The sequence below is a fragment of the Chlorocebus sabaeus genome, chromosome 19, assembly GCF_047675955.1.
Source record: "Chlorocebus sabaeus isolate Y175 chromosome 19, mChlSab1.0.hap1, whole genome shotgun sequence".
NCBI lineage: Eukaryota > Metazoa > Chordata > Mammalia > Primates > Cercopithecidae > Chlorocebus > Chlorocebus sabaeus.
The window spans coordinates 13,766,626-13,785,398 of record NC_132922.1 but is presented as its reverse complement, the minus strand read 5'-3'; the positions used below and the strand labels follow the sequence as shown (position 1 = coordinate 13,785,398).

Sequence of the window (18,773 nt, the reverse complement as noted above, 5' to 3'; positions counted from 1 at the left end):
TCCTCAGGTGGGTGTGACAGAGACGGAGCAGGTAGGGCTGGGAAGAAAGGCCTGTGACTTGTCATCCTGCCGCTGGCCCCGCCTGAGGCTCAGACCTAGCCCGTCTCACGGCTGCCTCGCTTCACAACTCCTTCACCATTACACCCTACACCCCTACCCCACACACCAGTGAGCCTCTGCTCTTCCATCTAATCCATAAGCTCTGATGCGCGGCTAGACCTTACAAAACAGTACCACCTGCATCATTCATTCATTCATTCAAAACAGTGACTGTGCACCTACTGTGTGTTCCATCTAGGCACCAGGGTCTGGCAGTGAATATATTCTCTCCCATGGAGCATCCAGTATCTCATTTAAACCTCACCAGAATCCTGGTGTTCTTCCAGGAGCCAGTGGGGATTTAGGAATGAACCTGGATGTGGGAGGCAGCCTGGTGACATGAAATTATAAAACCTGAGTTTTCAGTCTATTTTCTCTGCTTTAAATCGTCTTATTTGGAAGGCCACCGACAAGCAAAGTTCCCCCTGTCAGCTTGGTCAGACTGAGGGCAGCTCCCTAGGCTAGCCATCTGCTGGGCCCCCGGGGGAGGGGGGAGGGGGAGGAAACTGGAGAGAAGGAGGGAGGGGCACTACCCTCCCCACCTAGCACCAACACTTATCAGCTGTGTGATGATGTCATTCTTGGTCAGGCAGCAGTGGACCAGATTCGGTGTCCAGGCTGTAGTGAGCCAGTCTCTGTCCCCAAGCATCGTCTGATCAAGTCCCCCGGAGGCTCTCAGGAATAATAACTCTGACTTACTATTGATTGTAGATTATCAACCTCGGACTCTGTAGAGGTAGATGTTCACTACCTCTGGGTAGTTAACTGAGCCTCGGCCAGTGGCTTAGACATTCCAAGTTCTGTCAAATGGATGTGATAATAATCCCTGTCCTACGACCTCCTCCGGGCAGTGCTGAGGACCAGGAAAGGAATGAAGGTGTATACACTTTGCTCTGATGCTGCCGCCTGTGGCTCAGCCCCTTCTCCCTGACCCCTGGCCGTGCTGACTGCAGTGGGGAGCTGAGCTCCCCAGGGAGAGACCAACAGTCTCTGCCTAGGGAAGGGACAGAGCCTCCACCAGCAGCTGGGGAAAGATGCCTGACTCTTCCTAGGGTTTTGTGTTCTTTAAATCTTGCTCTAAGCAGATTCTTTGCTCTTGCCACTTTAATAATTACTTTTTTTTTTTTTTTTTTTTTTTGAGGTGAATTAGGTGGAGAGGTGTGTGCTAACCTCTTGTTAATCAGAAGCACCTTCAGGGAGCCTGGCACCTCTCGGGGCTGGGAGGAAGTAACTGAACATGCCTTGGTGTTGCTCTCCCCTGGCCTTTGCCCCTGCCATTCTCTCTGCCCAGGGAGCCCTTTCTCCTTCTCACCCTGACAAGTCCCTGCCTACTCCCACGCCCGAATTTCTTTTTCTTTTAAAAATTATTTTATTTTATTGTTGAGACAGCCTGTCACCCAGGCTGGAGTGCAGTGATGCGATCACAACAGCTCACTGCAGCCTCAACCTCCTGAGCTCGGGTGATCCTCCCACCTTAGCCTCCCCTCCTCCACCCCCGAGTAGCTAGGACTGCAGGTGCACACCACCATGCCCGGCTAATTTTTTTTTTTTTTTTTTTAATGGGGTTTGCTCTTGTCGCCCAGGCTGGAGTGCAATGGTGTAATCTCAGCTCACTGCAACCTACACTTCCTGGGTTCAAGACATTCTCCTGCCTCAGCCTCCCAAGTACCTGGGATTACAGGCATGGGCCACCACGCCCAGCTAGTTTTGTATTTTTAGTAGAGACGGGATTTTGTCATGTTGGCCAGGCTGGCCTTGAACTCTTGACCTCAGGTGATCTGCTCCCAAAGTGCCGGGATTACAGGCGTGTGCCACCACACCCGGCCCATGTGCAAATCTGATGCCCCCTCCATGAAGTCTTCCAGGATCCCCCAGTCAGGAGCACCCCTTCTCCTGTAGATCTGAGACTCTGTGTGAGGCTCTTGATTTACCCCTCCTCTGCTTTGGAACAAAAAATTCCCTCTCTCCACTGCCTCTGGGGCCTCTATTTTCACACTGGCACTTGATGTTATGAGAATCTGTTTATGTGTCTGTCTCCCTCATGGGGCTTGAAGATCCTCCAAGGGCAGGGGTGAGGACACGGTCGTCCTGGTGTCCTCAGAGCAGGAATGGGACCTGGCATAAAGGAAGTGCTCAGAAAGACCACTTCAAGGATTTAAGTTGTTACCGCTGCTCCCTGAGACTCTGCTCTGGACGCGCACTGAACCAGTCTCCTCATTCATGCTTTCATTCATTTGTTAAATCATTCACTCATGAAATGAACACCCACAGAGCACAGATAATTACAGAACAACTGTAGACAGACAGATATCAAGAGAGGGATGATAGACAGATAGAAAGATAGATAGATAGATAGATAGATAGATAGATAGATAGATATAGATAGATAGACAGATTGATCAGTTTCTTGCATTCTTTACCATTCCTCTGGTTCCCCCGTTAATCAGCTGAATACATATTTGACACGTGGTCACTCTATCTTTGTATGAGAATCATGATTTCACCTCTTTGAAAACTGTACTTTGAGCTCATCACCTCCATCCAACAAAGAAGCAAACATTTGACCAGCAGGATGGGAAGAGGGGAAGTTAAGGAAAAGTATAACAAGGATTTAAACTCTGCCTCCCTCCCTGAGAAGGGGTTGAGACGCTCACCCCCACCTTGGCTCTGGGTGACAATGCTAGATACTGTAGGAGGAATCTGAGAATTTAGGGGCCATACAGTCCAGCAGCCCAGTTGGTGCACTGCACAACTCACACAAACTACAACTTGGACAGCACCTCCTGCCTTGTGCAGCGCGGTGACTCTGCTGGCCAGCTGAAAGATTGTGGGTCCACTTGGAGGAACACAAGGTGACTCTAGCAATATGGCACTAGGTAGGGAGGGAGGGCTGACGAGCCTGACTGGGAAGGAAAGGAAAAGGTGGAAGGAGTGTTTTTGAATGCAATGGCACCGCTACCTCCAAAAGACCTGACACACTGTGAATTGGCAAGGTGATTTTCTACCATCAGTGGAAAAATGGCTTGTGGGCAGGTTGAAGTCAATGATAGAGAAGGAGAGTCACGTTTGTGGACCACTAAATCTGACTCATCCTCACACCCACACAGGAACGCATGCACACCCGTCTACAAGACACACAAAATACACGCGTGCACAAAGCCACCTCTTCTCCCCCTACAGGCTCCAAGACTTGCTGGGGACCCATCACTGAGTCCACCATGGCATCCCCTGGGTGACTCTGGGCCAGGGCTCCCTGCACCCACGACAGAGGCCATGTGTCCCCCTGACATACAACAAAGTTAAGACAAACACCAACTCAAAAGGGAAGTGGGGAGGGGAAAAAAGTAGCGTACCCAGCGTGGAATTCAGTGCGGCTATGTCTTTCACACTGGCTTCTGATAAAAGGAAATGAACAAACAAATAAACAAGGACAAAATAAATAAAAGAAAATACAATGAAAATAAAATTAGAGGAGACTCTTGGAGCCAGCCTTGTCTGAGATTTACCCTAAGCACCCCCACCCCACCCTTCCTTCCTGGCTCCTTGAATGCAATGGATCTGCTACCTCACCTGGGGGGCCCTCCTGGGGGGCCCACCCTGAGGGGCACCCCAGCCCCGGCAGGCAGCCTCCCCAGGCCACACCACAGCTTGTTTCTCCCAACCTCATGAGGCCGACCCCACGTTTCCGCTCCCAGTACCGACCTAGGATCACTAGGCCCTCAGGGTCCACTTCGTACTCGGCCCTGTAGGGAACGGCAGCCGAGCTGTTGACTGTGGACAGCAGCTCCTCTACCAGCAGTGCCTGCACCACCTCGGGGCTCAGCATCGGCCGGCGGTGCTCGGGGATTTGGAGAATGAACCAGAAGAAGCAGGTGAGCGGTCCCTCCCTAAGGCAGGAAGAAATGAGAGGGGCCAGGGAAGGATTCTGAGGTCTGGCCCCCGCCCCGCCCCTGCTCATGCACGTTGAGCACTTTCCGCACCCCAGCCATTGCTGTCCGTCTTCACACAGAAGCCTCCTAGCAACCTCTGAAGGAGGCACTCTCATCATCCGTATTTTACGAATGAGAAAACTGAGGCACGAGAGGTGAACTTGTGCTTCATAGACTATGTTGCAAGGGAAGTAGCAGAACCAGATGCGAACAGGGCAGGCAGGCCCTGGAGCCAATGCTCGTAACCCCATCGCCCTCCAACATGGCCTCGCCTGATGGTGTCAAGCCCTTGATCAGCCATCACAGTCATTGCCTGGTGCAAACCTATCACACCCACGTTTCCATTCTACAGATGAGCCCAGTGAAGGGAGCCGAGTTCCCTCTCCGTGCCTTAGTTTTCCCATTTGAAACATGAAGGCATTGCATCAGAAGCCTACGGAGTCCCCTCCCACTCTTTGTATCTCAGCTTCTTGCAGGAGCTTGTCAGGGGCAAGGACAACTCACCCAAAGGAATAGACGGAGCTGGAGTTGTAATAAGTTCCCAGGCGGGTGCTGGCGATGAGCTCCTTGAGCTGTAAGAAGGGAAGACAGGAGCTCCTGGGACCCTCTGCAAGGAGGGCCACTTCCTACTTCAGGGTGCCCTTTGCTCCTCCCGGCAGCCCCGCTCCATGCAGGAGCCTCCAAGGTGGACAGGCTTGATCACAGTCACACAGTGCTGAGTGGCCAGGCCGGGGCATGCATGAACCTCACACCCCGTCCCCTTCTTTCCCTTTCCCCTATACCTGGCTCTCACCTCCACCCGCACTGCCGATGACCCCTCTGCGCCTTGCCAAAAGTCACTCCTCAACTCTGAAAAACCCCACTCAGCTCCTGGGTCCCCTCTGCACCTCCTCCCATGGCCTGGGACAAGCCAGCAGCTCTGATGGGTAGCACAGCTGGCTGGATTTTTTGTACATCTCCAACTACAGCGCTGCTGGCAGGATTACAGGCTCTCAAGCATTTGCGCAGCGTGGGAATAGTGTTCGTGTTATCTCAACTTCACTGCAACCCACAACAAATCTGCAGCCGGGTCCTGTTGTTATCACTCCCACTTCACGGAGGAGGAAACAGCAGCCTCAGGCTGGGTCCCTCAGAAGCAGACCCTCCATTGACAAGGTGGGGCAAGTGGTTTATTTGGAGGTGATTCCGGGAAACAGTAGTTGGGAGGGAGAGACTGGAAAGTGGGTAACCAACACGGGGCCATGAATGTGCAGTGTAGAGCTGAGAGCATCTGAGCTTAGCCCAGCAGGGCATCTCTGGGAGGCAGCCTGGAACACTCTCTGAACCGTTCCCCCAGCCAGGGCCGAAGAAGCTGTGGTATTGATCCACCCACTCCAGCGCTCATGGCTCAGGGGTGTTCCTGGGAATAACTCCCTGGCACTTCTGGCCTGCCTTGCTGGGCACTGATCCTGCAGCCTGAGAGTGGCAGGCAGTAGATCAGCCTCTGTGCAGTGAGCCACCGTCCTGTAACGGAGGGGCAGGAGCGGGCCACGTCCTGTAACGGAGGGGCAGTAACGGAGGGGCAGGAGCGGACCACGTCCTGTAACGGAGGGACAGGAGCAGGCCACATCCTGTAACGGAGGGGCAGGAGCGGGCCCCGTCCTGTAACGGAGGGGCAGTAACGGAGGGGCAGGAGCGGGCCCCGTCCTGTAACGGAGGGGCAGTAACGGAGGGGCAGGATTGGGCCCTTGACAGTGTCAGCTGCACTGCGGCAGCTTTCCCAAGGTCATGCTCCACCCCTGGTAAGAGGCAGGATCAGGATCTAATCCGAGTGTGATTGACTCAAGCGTCCGCTAACTTTCCCATCACCCTCAACCTCATCTGCTTCCATGGTGCCTGGAGCAGGGCTGTGGTCCCCATGAGTGCTCCAGATGGATGACCAACTGGCTCCATGTGATCAGACCCCACCCCTCTCTTTTCACCCCCACATTCCCTCCCTCTCATCCCCCAAATCCTTTCCTACCATCTTCTGGGCTTTGGCGGTTTCACTGCGGAAGGCACTGGATTCCCGGCGGGTAAGATCCTGGGAGAAGTGGCGATTGAGCACACGCAGGCTGCCTGAGTACACCTGGCTGACCGTCACCTCCGCCTTGTACCCTGCCCAGGAAGGAACCAGCAGGGTTAATGGAGGAAGCGGATGGGAAAGGTTCCTGTCTCTTCCATGCCTTCTCCTGCCACCCACACCCTCCGCTCAGCCTCAGTGTCTTGGGTCTCCACAGCACCATCATCGTCATCATCATCATCTTTGTTACTGCCATTGTCATCATGGTCATCCAAAGTTTATTGGATGACAAACTGGCTGCACGGTGCCAGGGAGGTGAGAGGCTCCCAGATGGGTGGTGTCCTACAGGTTCCCAGGGAGAGGGTGACACAGCGAGCAGTCCAGGACACCAACGACAGGAAGGCCAGGAAATCTACATAGGCCCAGGAGGCCAAGGCTGTGGGTCAGCACCACTAGGCATCCTTCCACTCGTGAGGTCATCCAGGGATCCCACAGGTGTATGCTAAGCGCTGACTACATGGGGTGCGCTAGTTAACCAAGACAGATGTGTCTCCGCTGGTGAAGCTGACAGTGGTGGATAAGAAAGGCGTGGCGCTGGCAAACACACAGCACGCGGCACCCATCTGTGAACAGTGCCATCAGGGAGCAGTGCCACTCGGTGCTGTTGAGGGGACACGACGACGACACTCAGCCTGGGCCAGAGTGGAGTGACCCTCCAGCTGGTATGTAGGGATGGGGAAACCGTAAATTGGTAAGAGAAGAGGAAGAGAAGTACCTTCAAGCAGAGGGAGCAGCATGGGGCGCAGGGCTGGTGGCACAGGGATTATGGTGAGGACCCGGGCTAAAAGCCTGTTTGACTGGAGCAATCAGGGATGGGGAGGGGTGGCAAGGAGCTGGGGCCTCCACAGGGCAGGGCCCACTGGGTCTTTAACCGAAGAACAAGGGAAACTGTGAAAGGTTTAAAATCAGGAATGATGTCATCATACTTCTGTTTTGCAAAGACTATTTTGGCTGAAGTGAAGAGGGTAGACTCATAGCCCTGGTTTACACCCCTATTTATCCACTGAACAAATACTTCCTGAGAGCCTGCTATGTGTAGGAACTGAGCCAAAGCACTTGGGACTATATGAGCAAAACAACGAACAGAACAATCAAGAAAAAACTGCCCTTAATAGCTTGCAGACTAGCAAGGAATCAGACAGTAAACCACACATAGCGTATAACAGGTTAGAGGTGGTCAGTGCGGTGGAAACCAGGGCATGGGCCAGGCTGCAGTATGGAGGTCAGGGAAGAAGGTGATGTACATCTGTGGAAAGAGTGTCACAGGCAGGGGCAAGTGCAAAGGCCTGGTGTGGTTCAGGAGCAGCAAAGAGTGAGCAACGGGACAGCAGGAGGGTATGAGATTGGGAAGGGGACAGCAGGAGGGTATGAGATTGGGAAGGGGACAGCAGGAGGGTATGAGATTGGGAAGGGGACAGCAGGAGGGTTTGAGATTGGGAAGGGGACAGCAGGAGGGGATGAGATTGGGAAGGGGACAGCAGGAGGGGATGAGATTGGGAAGGGGACAGCAGGAGGGGATGAGATTGGGAAGGGGACAGCAGGAGGGTTTGAGATTGGGAAGGGGACAGCAGGAGGGGATGAGATTGGGAAGGGGACAGCAGGAGGGGATGAGATTGGGAAGGGGACAGCAGGAGGGGATGAGATTGGGAAGGGGACAGCAGGAGGGGATGAGATTGGGAAGGGGACAGCAGGAGGGGATGAGATTGGGAAGGGGACAGCAGGAGGGGATGAGATTGGGAAGGGGACAGCAGGAGGGGATGAGATTGGGAAGGGGACAGCAGGAGGGGATGAGATTGGGAAGGGGAGAGGCCGGGTAGGGCTTGTCAGGCCTGGGAGGACTCGGGCTTTCACCCTGGGTAAGATGGGACGAATGGGAGGTGTTTTGTTTTGGTTTTGTTTTGTTTTGTTTGTTTTTGAGACGGAGTTTTGCTCTTGTTGCCCAGGCTGGAGTGCAATGGTGCGATGTTGGCTCACCACAACCTCTGCCTCCCGGGTTCAAGCGATTCTCCTGCCTCAGCCTCTCGCGTAGCTGGGATTACAGGCATGTGCCACCACACCCTGTTAATTTTGCATTTTTAGTAGAGACAGGGTTTCTCCCTGTTGGTCAGGCTGGTCTCGAACTCCCGACCTCAGGTGATCCATCCACCTCGGCCTCCCAAAGTGCTGGGATTACGGGCGTGAGCCACGTGCCTGGCCCCACGTGAGATTTTAAGCAGTGAAATTAGAGGATTTGGTTTGCTTCTTCAAATGGTCCCTCTGCTGTTATGTTGCAAAAGGCTCTAAGAAGGCAGGGCAGAGGCAGGGAGAGCATCAAGGACACACCTGCAGGGCTCCAGGGCAGAGATGTCCAAGGGGACAGAGCCTGGCCCCGGCTGCGGCAGAGGAGAGGGTGGGAAGCGATTGGCTTCAGCCGTTTTTGATGTATTTTGGAGTCAGAGATGGCCAGGTTTGCTGGCAAATTGGGGCTGGGGTGGAAAAGAAAGAGAGGAGAAAGGGGAAGGTGCCAGAAAGAAGTGGACTTGGACTGGGATGTGGGAGGTGCAGGTCTGGGGGAAATTATGCAGAGACCTCACGGTCTGAACGCCTGGGGTCTGAGATGCTCCTTAGACATATGAGAGGAAGAGCACGGGCAGCTCTAGAGTCAAGCTCAAGGGAGAGGCCCAGGCTAGAAATGCAAATGTGGGTGTCATCAGGGTATAAAGGACCCTCGAAGCTAAGGGTAGCAGATGAGATCACGAAAGAAGTGGTGGAGAGAGAAAGGAGGGGCCCCCCATCAGCAGGGACACAGAAAAAGCAACCCGCTGAGCAGAAAGGACCCAGTGGCGGCCCAAAGTCAAGAGAGGAAAGGGCTTCTGGAGGTGGGAGTGAGTCCCCGGGTCAAGTGCAATGAAGACCGAGAACTGGACATTGGATTTAGCAACCTGGTGAACTTGACCATGGTCGTTGGAGTTGGGGGGCAGGGGGAACCAGGTTGGAAAGGGCACAGAGAGACTCGGTGTGTGGACTAACAGCTCCTTCAAGGAGCAGAGAAATGGGGGAGGCACCCCAAGGGACACTGACAGACGCTGCTGCTGGGGGAGAGAGGGCATCCTTGCTGGTGCCGGGCATTGTGTGCGCAGAGGGGGCGGGGTCGGGGGCTCCGGAGGAGTGCACGTGATGCCCCTGGGAGGGCAGGTGGGCTGACATGTGTGGGGCTTCTCTTCTGAGCCATTCTGTTTTCTCACTGAAGCAAGAGACAGGGGCAGGCGGGTGCTGGGGGCTTGAGAACATATAAAACTCCTGCCTGGGAGAGCAGGAAAGGAAAAGGACCCAGGAAATATGGTTGGTAGTGTTAAGGGCTCTGCTACCATCCTCCTTGGGAAGCCGGCCCCACCCTCTCCTCGGGCCAGGCTGCCCTCCTCGCTTGGGGCCTATGCACCAGTGTCACCGGCCACTTGTGTACCTCCTCTTCCAGACAGGGCAGGGCATGTCTCTGATCCACCTCCTTGCCCAGCACCCAGTCTCAGGAGCACAGCCTGGTCCAGGTGGGAGGAGTCTTTCAAACAGCTCCCAAAGTGCCTCCTCCAACCCTTAATCCCTCTGTGGGGGAGTTGGCTACTCCCAGCCGAGGCTTGGGAGCACTCACCCCTTGGGTCCTCAGCCCCATGGAGCACCTTTCCTGGGGTGGGGATGATTTACCCCAGGAGCATAATCAGGGGGAATTAAACTCCTCTGCAAAGAGAAATAATTGGCAGGTGAGTTCCTGCCCCTCCAGCCCAGTGCCCCATGGTTTACCCTTAAGACTCATTAGCCCGATACCTGAGGAGGCCCCCACAGCCCTGTGCTATCTGGGGCCCTGGCTTCTTGCCGGTGGTGAAATGTACACAGCGTCTACTGCCCGCGTTGCTCAACTCTGGGTAGAATCACTGTAAGTCATTGCAAGCAGGCCCATGTCAGACCTGGGGTTCCCAACAGCGTCACTCCCAGAGGCTGGTTCCAGACACCACCAACCCTGACCCCCTTGGATCTAGGCCTACGTGGATTTCTCTCCACTGCTGCAAGGTTGGTCCCCAGGTTGCTTTCAACAGGCCTGGAATTCCACCAGGAGATTCGGCCAGTAAAAGCACTAGCTAACCTTTGCAGGGTGTTTAATGGGATGCCTCTGATCACGCAGGCAGCTGGACTGTCCCTGCCGTGGCCTCCCAGCCCTCAGCTTTCTCTGTCCCAGCACATGCTGTTCTTGAGCGTGTCAGGTCTGACGCCTTGGCTAAATCACAAGGACAGGGGCTGACCCCAGTATCTGGCACACAGGAGGTGCTTGGCACTGAATAAATGAATGAATGACTGGGTCTTCTACAGTGTACAGTGTATAGGCACAGTCTAGTTTGGTTTCTCCATTACTTCCCACTGTCAAAGGCAGAAGGAAGAGGATAGACTCCATCAATCTTAGAGAAAGATAATAGATGCTCAAGAGCATTTATTCAATGAATGAATGAATGGAAGCCTGGATGAATGGGCCCAGAGCACAGGCCACTTGCTCCCCAAGCACCAGGGCACTGACTGAGGGCTGTGAGATCAGGGAGGGGCCGGCCATAATTAAGGACATGGGAGAGGCCCCCAAGGCTAGCTGCTCTCCAGCTGCCTGCTCCATCCCCCATTCATGCTGGACCCTGGAGACCCAGAGGGGATAGAACTGTGGTCCCCACCCTAGAGGAGAACCCAGGCTGGGCTCAAGTGAGCAGAGGCACTAATTGGTACCAGGCACCATGAGTGCCTCTGGGCCTCCTTCTTCAGGCCTGGGTTGGCTCCAAGCCTCAGGGGCAACCCAGGAGGACTGTAGGCAAGGGAAGGCAATGTTTATGCTCTGGGGGATGGTTGGTTCACAAGAACTGAGTGCTAGGAGAGCCCACTTTCCCCACCTGGCAGGGAGCCTTGGGGCACTTTGCCCAAGCGAGAAGCAGGCCTGAGCCATAGGACCTAGAGCCAGGGTCTGACAGCATCTCCAGCTGACAGGACAGGGAGGGAGACCCAGAGAGGAGAAGTGACTTGCCCAAGGTCACACAGCAACATGCTAAGCATGGCTGAGCCTGGAACCCAGTTCTGTCCTGCTGTGCCTGCTACTAAGTCCTCCCCAGGTGCCTCTCCCAGGGGGTCCCATGATGTTACCTAGGAAATACCAGAGTAGCACCCCCACCGAAGTCAGCACAACCAGGGTCAGCCACAGGGGCGCCAGGCGGAGGTAGCCCCGGGCTTTTCTCTTGGAGTCCTCACGGGCCTTGAACATCCCCTCTGGCTCCGCTTCCTCGCCATCACCTCCGTCCCCCTGCCCGCCAGCCACCTGGGGGGCCTTGGCCACGGGCATCCTGCCAGAGAAACAGACCGAAGTTGGAATCAGCCTCGCATTTGCAAGGGAGCCTCTGCTGAGCACTGGTGGGGTACAGAAGCAGGACTTCCCTGCCTTTTGGAGTGGAAGAGTAACAACATCAGGCGGCAGTGGCCGGAAGTGGGTGCCGAGACAGTTCACAGAGGAGCGAAGTGCATCTCAAGGCCGCTCACCCCAGAGGGCAGGCACCAGAGCTGGACTGGGTGTGGCTCAAGAACCCCACCTTTGCTTCCCGCTGGCTTCCCTATGGTCGGAGGACAGACGGAGGTCTCAGTGCCTGAACACCCACCTCCCTAGAGGCTGCACGCACAGACAGAACTGAAGTACATGGGGTGTAGACTTCTGTAGGCATCGGACCTTTTGCCCTCATTTCCCTTCCACACAAGGAATGCTGTTTCTTGCTCCTGGTTCTGGTTCGCAGAGCTTCCCACCATGCCCACACAGCCCATGCACTTAGCCCCTGCCCCAGAATCCCCTGAGCTGGCACTGTGCTGGGCCAGGGACCTGCCTTCCTTCACAGAGTACTGTCTCTCTCACCTTTCTACTCTCAAACTCTCACAGCAGAGGAAGAGAACAAAAACTAATATTCATTTCGTGCCCTCATGAGACATTTCACACTTAATCTTCACGTCACCCAGGGATGTGGAACCATTGTCCCATGTTTTCTTCTTCAAGCCCACACCACCTGCATTATCTCACTTAAACCTCCAGTTCTGCACCCATTGAACAGATGAGGAAACTGAGACCCAGAGTGTTCTAGCAATAACGCAGTCTAGGGCTTTTCCTAGCCCCATTTTTCCAATGTGATTTGAATACCTGGCATTCAGTCCCAGATGCATTTTACAGATTTTAAAAAAACCATGAAGCCCAGAGAGGCTAAGCCACTTGCCCAAGGTCACACAGCAGGAAAGCGGAGGTTGAGTCTGGATGTCTGACTCCCTGCTTTTTCCACTAATCTAAGATGCCTCCCATAAATGAGCTGTTGATTAACAAATCATGATTAAATAGCAACTGAATGTCACCCCTCTCCATGTTCCAGGGTTCCAACTCTATTTTGAGAGGCTTTGAAGCAAATATCCCAATGTATGTGGCCTTTCAGGCAGGTTTCCCGACAGTACAGAGAAAGCCTTTGACCCGCCCACCAGGAGAGCAAGGGCTCCACACTACTGGGAAGTTCATCTCCTCTTACTATATCCACAAATACTGAGTAGCTTTAAAATGCACCCCAGGGCCGGGCGCGGTGGCTCACGCCTGTAATCCCAACACTTTGGGAGGCTGAGGTGGGTGGATCACCTGAGGTCAGGAGTTCCAGATCAGCCTGGCCAATATGGTGAAACCGTGTCACTATGAAAAATACAAAAATTAGCCAGGCGTGGTGGTGGGCACCTGTAATCCCAGCTACTCAGGAGGCTGAGGCAGGAGAATCACTTGAACCTGGGCAAGGGAGGTTGCAGTGAGCCAAGATCATGCCATTGTACTCCAGCCTGGGTGACAGAGCAAGACTCTGCTAAAAAAAAAAAAAAAAAAAAACCATTAAAAAAATAAATGCACCCCAGATGCAGGCGGGGGCTCCCTTTGGGCTGTGTCTTGGGGTTTTACAAAGAGGGTTTCCAAAAATGCGGCTCTTTAGTGATGCTCAAAATCCTCCCAGGTGGATATGAAGGGTCCTGGCCCTTCTCCCAGCTTCCCAGCTCCCTGCAGCTCCCCTTGGCATCCTTCCCAGCTAAGGGTCTTTGGTGTCCAGCCACAGTGACTCTGTTGAGCGGTCCCCATCAGACACAAGGAAGGGAGGGACTGCAGGGGACCCTCATTGGGCATGGCACCCCCCTCCATACCCTAAGCTAGGATATTCCCACATGTGGGATGGGCCCTACTGGGTTTTATGGGGCCAAGGCCAGGGAATGGTAAATGGTAAATGTTCAGCAATGGGTGGGAGAGCCCTGCCCACTTTCTCAAATGTTCATAGTATCCCTGGTGCCCTACTACCTCTCAGATAATCAGTGTAAAGAGAGGGAAACTGAGGCTCAGAGAAGGTCATGGGTCCATTAGAGGAGCCCCGAAGAGGGGCAGTTCAGGGTGAAGTGCTTCGTGGGCCTCCCCTCCCCTCTCATCCTCCAACCCACACCTCCTCCTCTATGCAGATTTTGCCCCCTTCTCAATACCCCTCGCATCCATCTGGGAGGACTTGAGCAGCACAGAGGGGCTCATTTTCAGGAAACCCTCTGTAAAAACCCAAGCCATGGTCCAAATGGTGGTAGTGGGAAATTAACTCCCCCAGGCTCATCATAACTTCCCACCCAGGCCGGGCGCGGTGGCTCAAGCTTGTAATCCTAGCGCTTTGGGAGGCCGAGGCGGGCGGATCACCAGGTCAGGAGATCGAGACCATCCTGGCTAACAAGGTGAAATCCCGTCTCTACTAAAAATACAAAAAAACACTGCGTGTTGTCACTATGTGCCCTGTCCACGAGCCTCCCACGGCTTCTATCCAACTAGAACTCAGTCCCAAAAGGCCCAGGGGCTAGGTTTTCCCGTCCTCTTCGCTCAATGGGAGTTTGCTCCTTGCTGAGCCTGGGATGCTTTCCTTTCTGCTTGCCTCACGGCTCCCTCCTTTATCTGCTCCAAGGTGTCAGATGTCACCTTTCCAGAGAGGCCTTCCCTGGGCACTCCCCTGTCTCTCCTGCTTTTTTCTTTATAGCAATGACTGAGGCCTAAATTGCCTGATATGCAAATATGTCGTTTATCTGTCTCCTCCCTGTCTGTAAGCTGCGTGAGAGCCGAGTCTGGTACTCAGTGGACACTCAGTAATTGTTGAACAAATGAATGACAAGGTCCCAGCTCCTTCCTCCCCACGGAACTCCAAGGTGCTGTGTGCCTATGTGGGCTGGCCACCTTCTCTGCCTCCTTTTTTCTCACCCTCTCTTCTCCCCGTCGCACCCCGGGGACACTGGGCTTCCTTCCCTTGGTAAGAAATTTTAACAATGGGATGGTAGCAAACATTTACGGATTAAGAGCAGCCAGCCAGCACCAAGAGCCCTCCTGGACCTTGAGCCCTGTCAGTGCTTGTTCACGGCCAGGCATCCCCACACTTCCTTCTGCCTGGGCCCCCACCTCCCAGCCTGGCCAGCTGTTATGCAGCCTCTGTCACCTCCACTCAGACCTCACCTCTTTGCAGCTCTCCCAGAGTGCCCTAGAAGGAGCAGCTGCGCCTCTATGTGCGGTTCACCTATGGGCACGCTCTCTGCCCCTCACATTGACCTCCTGGAAGTGGGGACTGTGCTCCAATTGCCACAGGGGCCTGAAGCAGTCCCGCAGCTCTGAGCAGCTGGACCCCACCCTGGCACCTGCTCTTCACTCCCTCCTGCCCTTCTGGCCATTGGCGGGTCTCGAGTCTGCCGGCTAGAGGCTGAGCTCCTTGGGGCGGGGCCGCCACTCCCCGGCAGTGCAGATCTGTATTCAACCACTGCGTGTGAACTCCTACCATGTGCCAGCCCTGCGCTGGGTGGCGCTGCGAACTCCACTGCAGCCTCCAACAGCCTGGGGTGCGTGCTTTGCTGACTCTGTTTAATGGCTGGGGAAACTGAGGTAGAGAGTAGTAACATGACTTACCCGAGGTCCCTTCGCCAGGGCAGAGCAGAGCAGAGCGGGGACTCTGGGCTAGGGTCATAGGTGCATCTTTCAGTGAAGTCATTAGGCCCTAGAGACCTGAGAGTGTGGGGGACTGGGCGGGGCTCCCTTCCACACATATAAACACATTCACAGACCCACAGATGCACACAGGTGGAGACACGCGAGGGATATATGTACATCTATTCATGACACAAAAAATCACAGATGCACGCCCTTCCTACACACACACACACAAACACACACACACAAACACACACCCACATACACGCCAACTCTGAGCCTTCGAGCCCAGGGTCCCGTGCTTAAGTCAGTACACAGGTGCAATGTGGGGCTCTGGGCCTGTCTCCTACACCAGAAGGCCCAGGTGGGGTACCAGGTATGGAGGGGGCAGCACGTCCAGTCCTGCAAGGCAGGGGTAGGGTGGCCTCTGCCTTCCTCCTGTCCCTGCCACCTGAATCCCAGGCCACCAACCACCCAGCACTGATGCTGTGCCTGTCCACACACCCAGTGTCACCCTGCATGGTCCCTCCCCTCCCCAGCTCTGTGGGCCCCTCACCTTCTGCTTACTGATCACCCTCTGGCCGATGAGGCCCTGCAGGCCTGGCCTTGGAGCAGGGTAGGTGACTCAGGCCCCAGGGAGCCAGGCCCAGCTCTTAGGGTGGACACTGTCAGTAAGTCATTTATAGATCCTGGTCCCCTGTTCTGGAGGCCCCCGCTTACCTTTGGGAGTGGCGGATAGGTGCTGGGCCTGCACGCAGGCCTCAGGAGCCTTTGTTTGTCCAGGCCAAGGCCTCCCTACCCCCACCGGGCCAGCCCGGCCTGGATCAATGGCCTAGAGCCATGGCCAGGGTGTCTGGCCCTTGTCCCCTGTGGCCTGTGGCCTCAGGCTCCATGGGGCTCCTCCTGCTGGGCCCAGGACGGCACTGTGACTGAGGACAGGTAAACAGGCAGGAGGCAGGAGAAGGCAGGGCCGGCCTGCCCCATCCCCCCGCCCATGGGCACCCCAGAGGCTGGCAGGCAGGTGCGGGAGATCTGAGCTCTCCCCCGAGGCCTGTTGCCTGGTGACATGCCTGCCTGGTTACAGCCCCTGGTCCCCAAGAGCATGAGGTAGGGGCGGTCAAGGACTGGGGACTATACAGAGCCCAGTGCAGGTGAGTGCAGGGGCTCACACAGGTGAGGCCAGGTGCTTACCTGGACGGGAGAGACTAAAGGAGCTACAGGCCTGAGAGAGAGTAAAGGAGGCTGGGCCCATGTACTCTGGGGACTGGAGAGGAGAAAGGAGAGGCAGGGGTGGGGTTTGATGCTATTTTCTGTTTATTTGAATTCTTACCTTGTTCTTTTTTTTTTTTTTTTTTTTTTTTGCGGGGGTGGGGGATAGAGTCTCACTCTGTTAACCAGGCTAGAGTGCAGTGGTACGATTTCAGCTCACTGCAACCTCCACTTCCCCAGGTTCAAGCAATTCTCCTGCCTCAGTCTCCCAAGTAACTGGAATTACAGGTGCCCACCACCATGCCTGGCTAAATTTTATATTTTTAGTAGAGACGGGGTTTCACCATGTTGACCAGCCTGGTCTCGAACTCATGACCTCAGGTGATCCCACCCACCTCAGCCTTCCAAAATGCTAGGATTACAGGCGTGATTACCACCACACACAGCATGAATTCCTACCTGGTTCCGTAGCCCTGTGCTGTCCATGACGGTAGCCACTGGTCACCCGCGGCTCCTGAGCCAGTCTGAACTGAGAAAAGCTGCATGGGGAAGACGCACACGAGGTTTCCAAGGCCAAGTTCAAACAGGATGTCAACCAACACGGTAACAATTTTTGTATTGATTGCATATTGAAAGAACACTTTGGCGATCATGGGATAAATAAAATGTATTATTAAAATCAATTTTCATCTGCCTCTCTTCACTGTTTTTCTTTTTCAGAGACAGGGTCTTATTGGGTTGCCAGGCTGGTCTGGAGCTTCTGGGCTCACATGATCCTCCTGCTTCGGCCTCCCGAGTAGCTGGGATTACAGGCGTGGGCCACCACACCCCTTGTTGCATGTGGCTATTAGAGAGGTTAACTCACAAGTGTGACCTGCATTGTTGTTCTATGGAACAGCGTTGCTGTGGAGATGGCTTTGAGCCATATGTGTGCCAAAGTGCTGGCTGGGAGCCAGGGCTTTCTAGGGTGCGTGCAGGCTGGCAGGCGTCTGTCTCAGACAAGGCTGACTATCAGTGAGTGTACATCCTGAGGCCAGAATGCGGGGTGCACACCTGAGATGCTGTGTGCTGTGGGTATATGGGTCCCAGAGTGTGTGTGTGAGACAGAGAGTCTGGAATTTGTATGTGTAGAATGTGTATATGAGTGTGTGTGTGCGCGTGTGTGTGGAGAGTAGGGATTGTGAGTGGAGTATAAGATTTGTGTGAGGGGTGTGTCTATGAGGTGTGTATGGTGTGGGGTAGGGGGTTTGTGGACTGTGTATGTGTGTGCAGTGTGGGTGCTGGGAATGTGCAGTGTAAGGTGTGTGTGTCTATGAGGTATGTATGGTGCGAGGTGTGTGTGGAGCATGAGAGGTGTGTGCAGGTGTGTGTATGTGTGTGTGTACATGCTCACAGTGTGTGTGGAGTATGAGGCATGTGTTTAGTGTGAGGTATGTGCATAGTGTGAGGTGTGTATGTGTTGTGTGAGGTGTGTGTGTAGTGTGAGGCATGTGTGGAGTATGAGGGATATGTGTTTAGTATGAGATGTGTGTATAGTGTGAGGTGTGTATGAAGTGTGGTGTGTGTAGTGTGAAGCATGTGTGGAGTGTGAAGTGTGTGTGGGGTGTGAAGTGTGTATGGAGTGTGAAGCATGTATGTAGCTTGAAACATGTATGGAGTATGAAGCATGTGTGGAATGTGGAATGTTGGGTGTGTGTGTGGAGTGTGAGGAGTGTGTGTGTGGAGTATAAGGCATGTTGTGGAGTGTGAGGTTTATGGAGTATGAAGTGTGTATGGAGTGTGAAGCATGTGTGGAATGTGGAATGTGAGGTGTGTGTGAAGTGAAGCATGTGTGGAATGTGGAATGTGAGGTCTGTGTGTAGTGTGAGGCATGTGTGTGGAGTGTCAAGTGTGTGGAGTGTAAGGAATGTGTGGAGTGTGAGGTGTGTGTGGAGTGTGAGGTGTGTGTGGAGTTTGAGGTGTATGTGGAGTGTGAGGTATGTGTTTAGTGTGAGGCGTGTGTGGAGTGTGAGGCATGTGTGTGGAGTGTGAGGCATGTGTGGAGTATGAGGTGTGTGTGTGGAGTGTGAGGCATGTGTGTGGAGTGTGAGGTGTGTGTGTGCAGTGTGAGGCGTGTGTTTAGTGTGAGGTGTGTGTGGAGTGTGACACATGTGTGGAGTGTGAGGTATGTGTGTGGAGAGTAAGGCATGTGTGGAGTGTGAGGTGTGTGCGGAGTGTGAGGCATGTGTTTAGTGTGAGGTGTGTGTGGAGTGTGACACGTGTGTGGAGTGTGAGGTGTGTGTGTGGAGAGTAAGACATGTGGAGTGTGAGGTGTGTGTGGAGTGTGAGGTTTGTGTGGAGTCTGAGGCATGTGTTTAGTGTGAGGTGTGTGTGTGGAGTGTGAGGTGTGCGTTTAGTGTGAAGCATGTGTGTGGAGTGTGAGGCATGTATTTAGCATGAGGTGGTG

General features: G+C 54.3%; 1 protein-coding gene across 1 annotated transcript in view; it reads right to left on the bottom strand.

Moving 5' to 3' along the window:
- The window catches only part of TMPRSS6 (transmembrane serine protease 6), a 40,085-nt gene extending 23,987 nt beyond the window's left edge, over positions 1-16,098 (bottom strand). The window contains exons 1-6 of the mRNA XM_007975686.3: positions 15,839-16,098; positions 11,275-11,471; positions 6,031-6,164; positions 4,533-4,600; positions 3,802-3,986; positions 3,453-3,494 (exon numbers count right to left, since the gene is read on the bottom strand). Of these exons, the coding sequence (XP_007973877.3) occupies positions 3,453-3,494; positions 3,802-3,986; positions 4,533-4,600; positions 6,031-6,164; positions 11,275-11,470 (625 nt within the window). The 5' untranslated portion in view covers position 11,471; positions 15,839-16,098. The remainder of the gene's footprint in view (positions 1-3,452; positions 3,495-3,801; positions 3,987-4,532; positions 4,601-6,030; positions 6,165-11,274; positions 11,472-15,838) is intronic.
- Between the last annotated feature and the right edge of the window lie 2,675 nt (positions 16,099-18,773).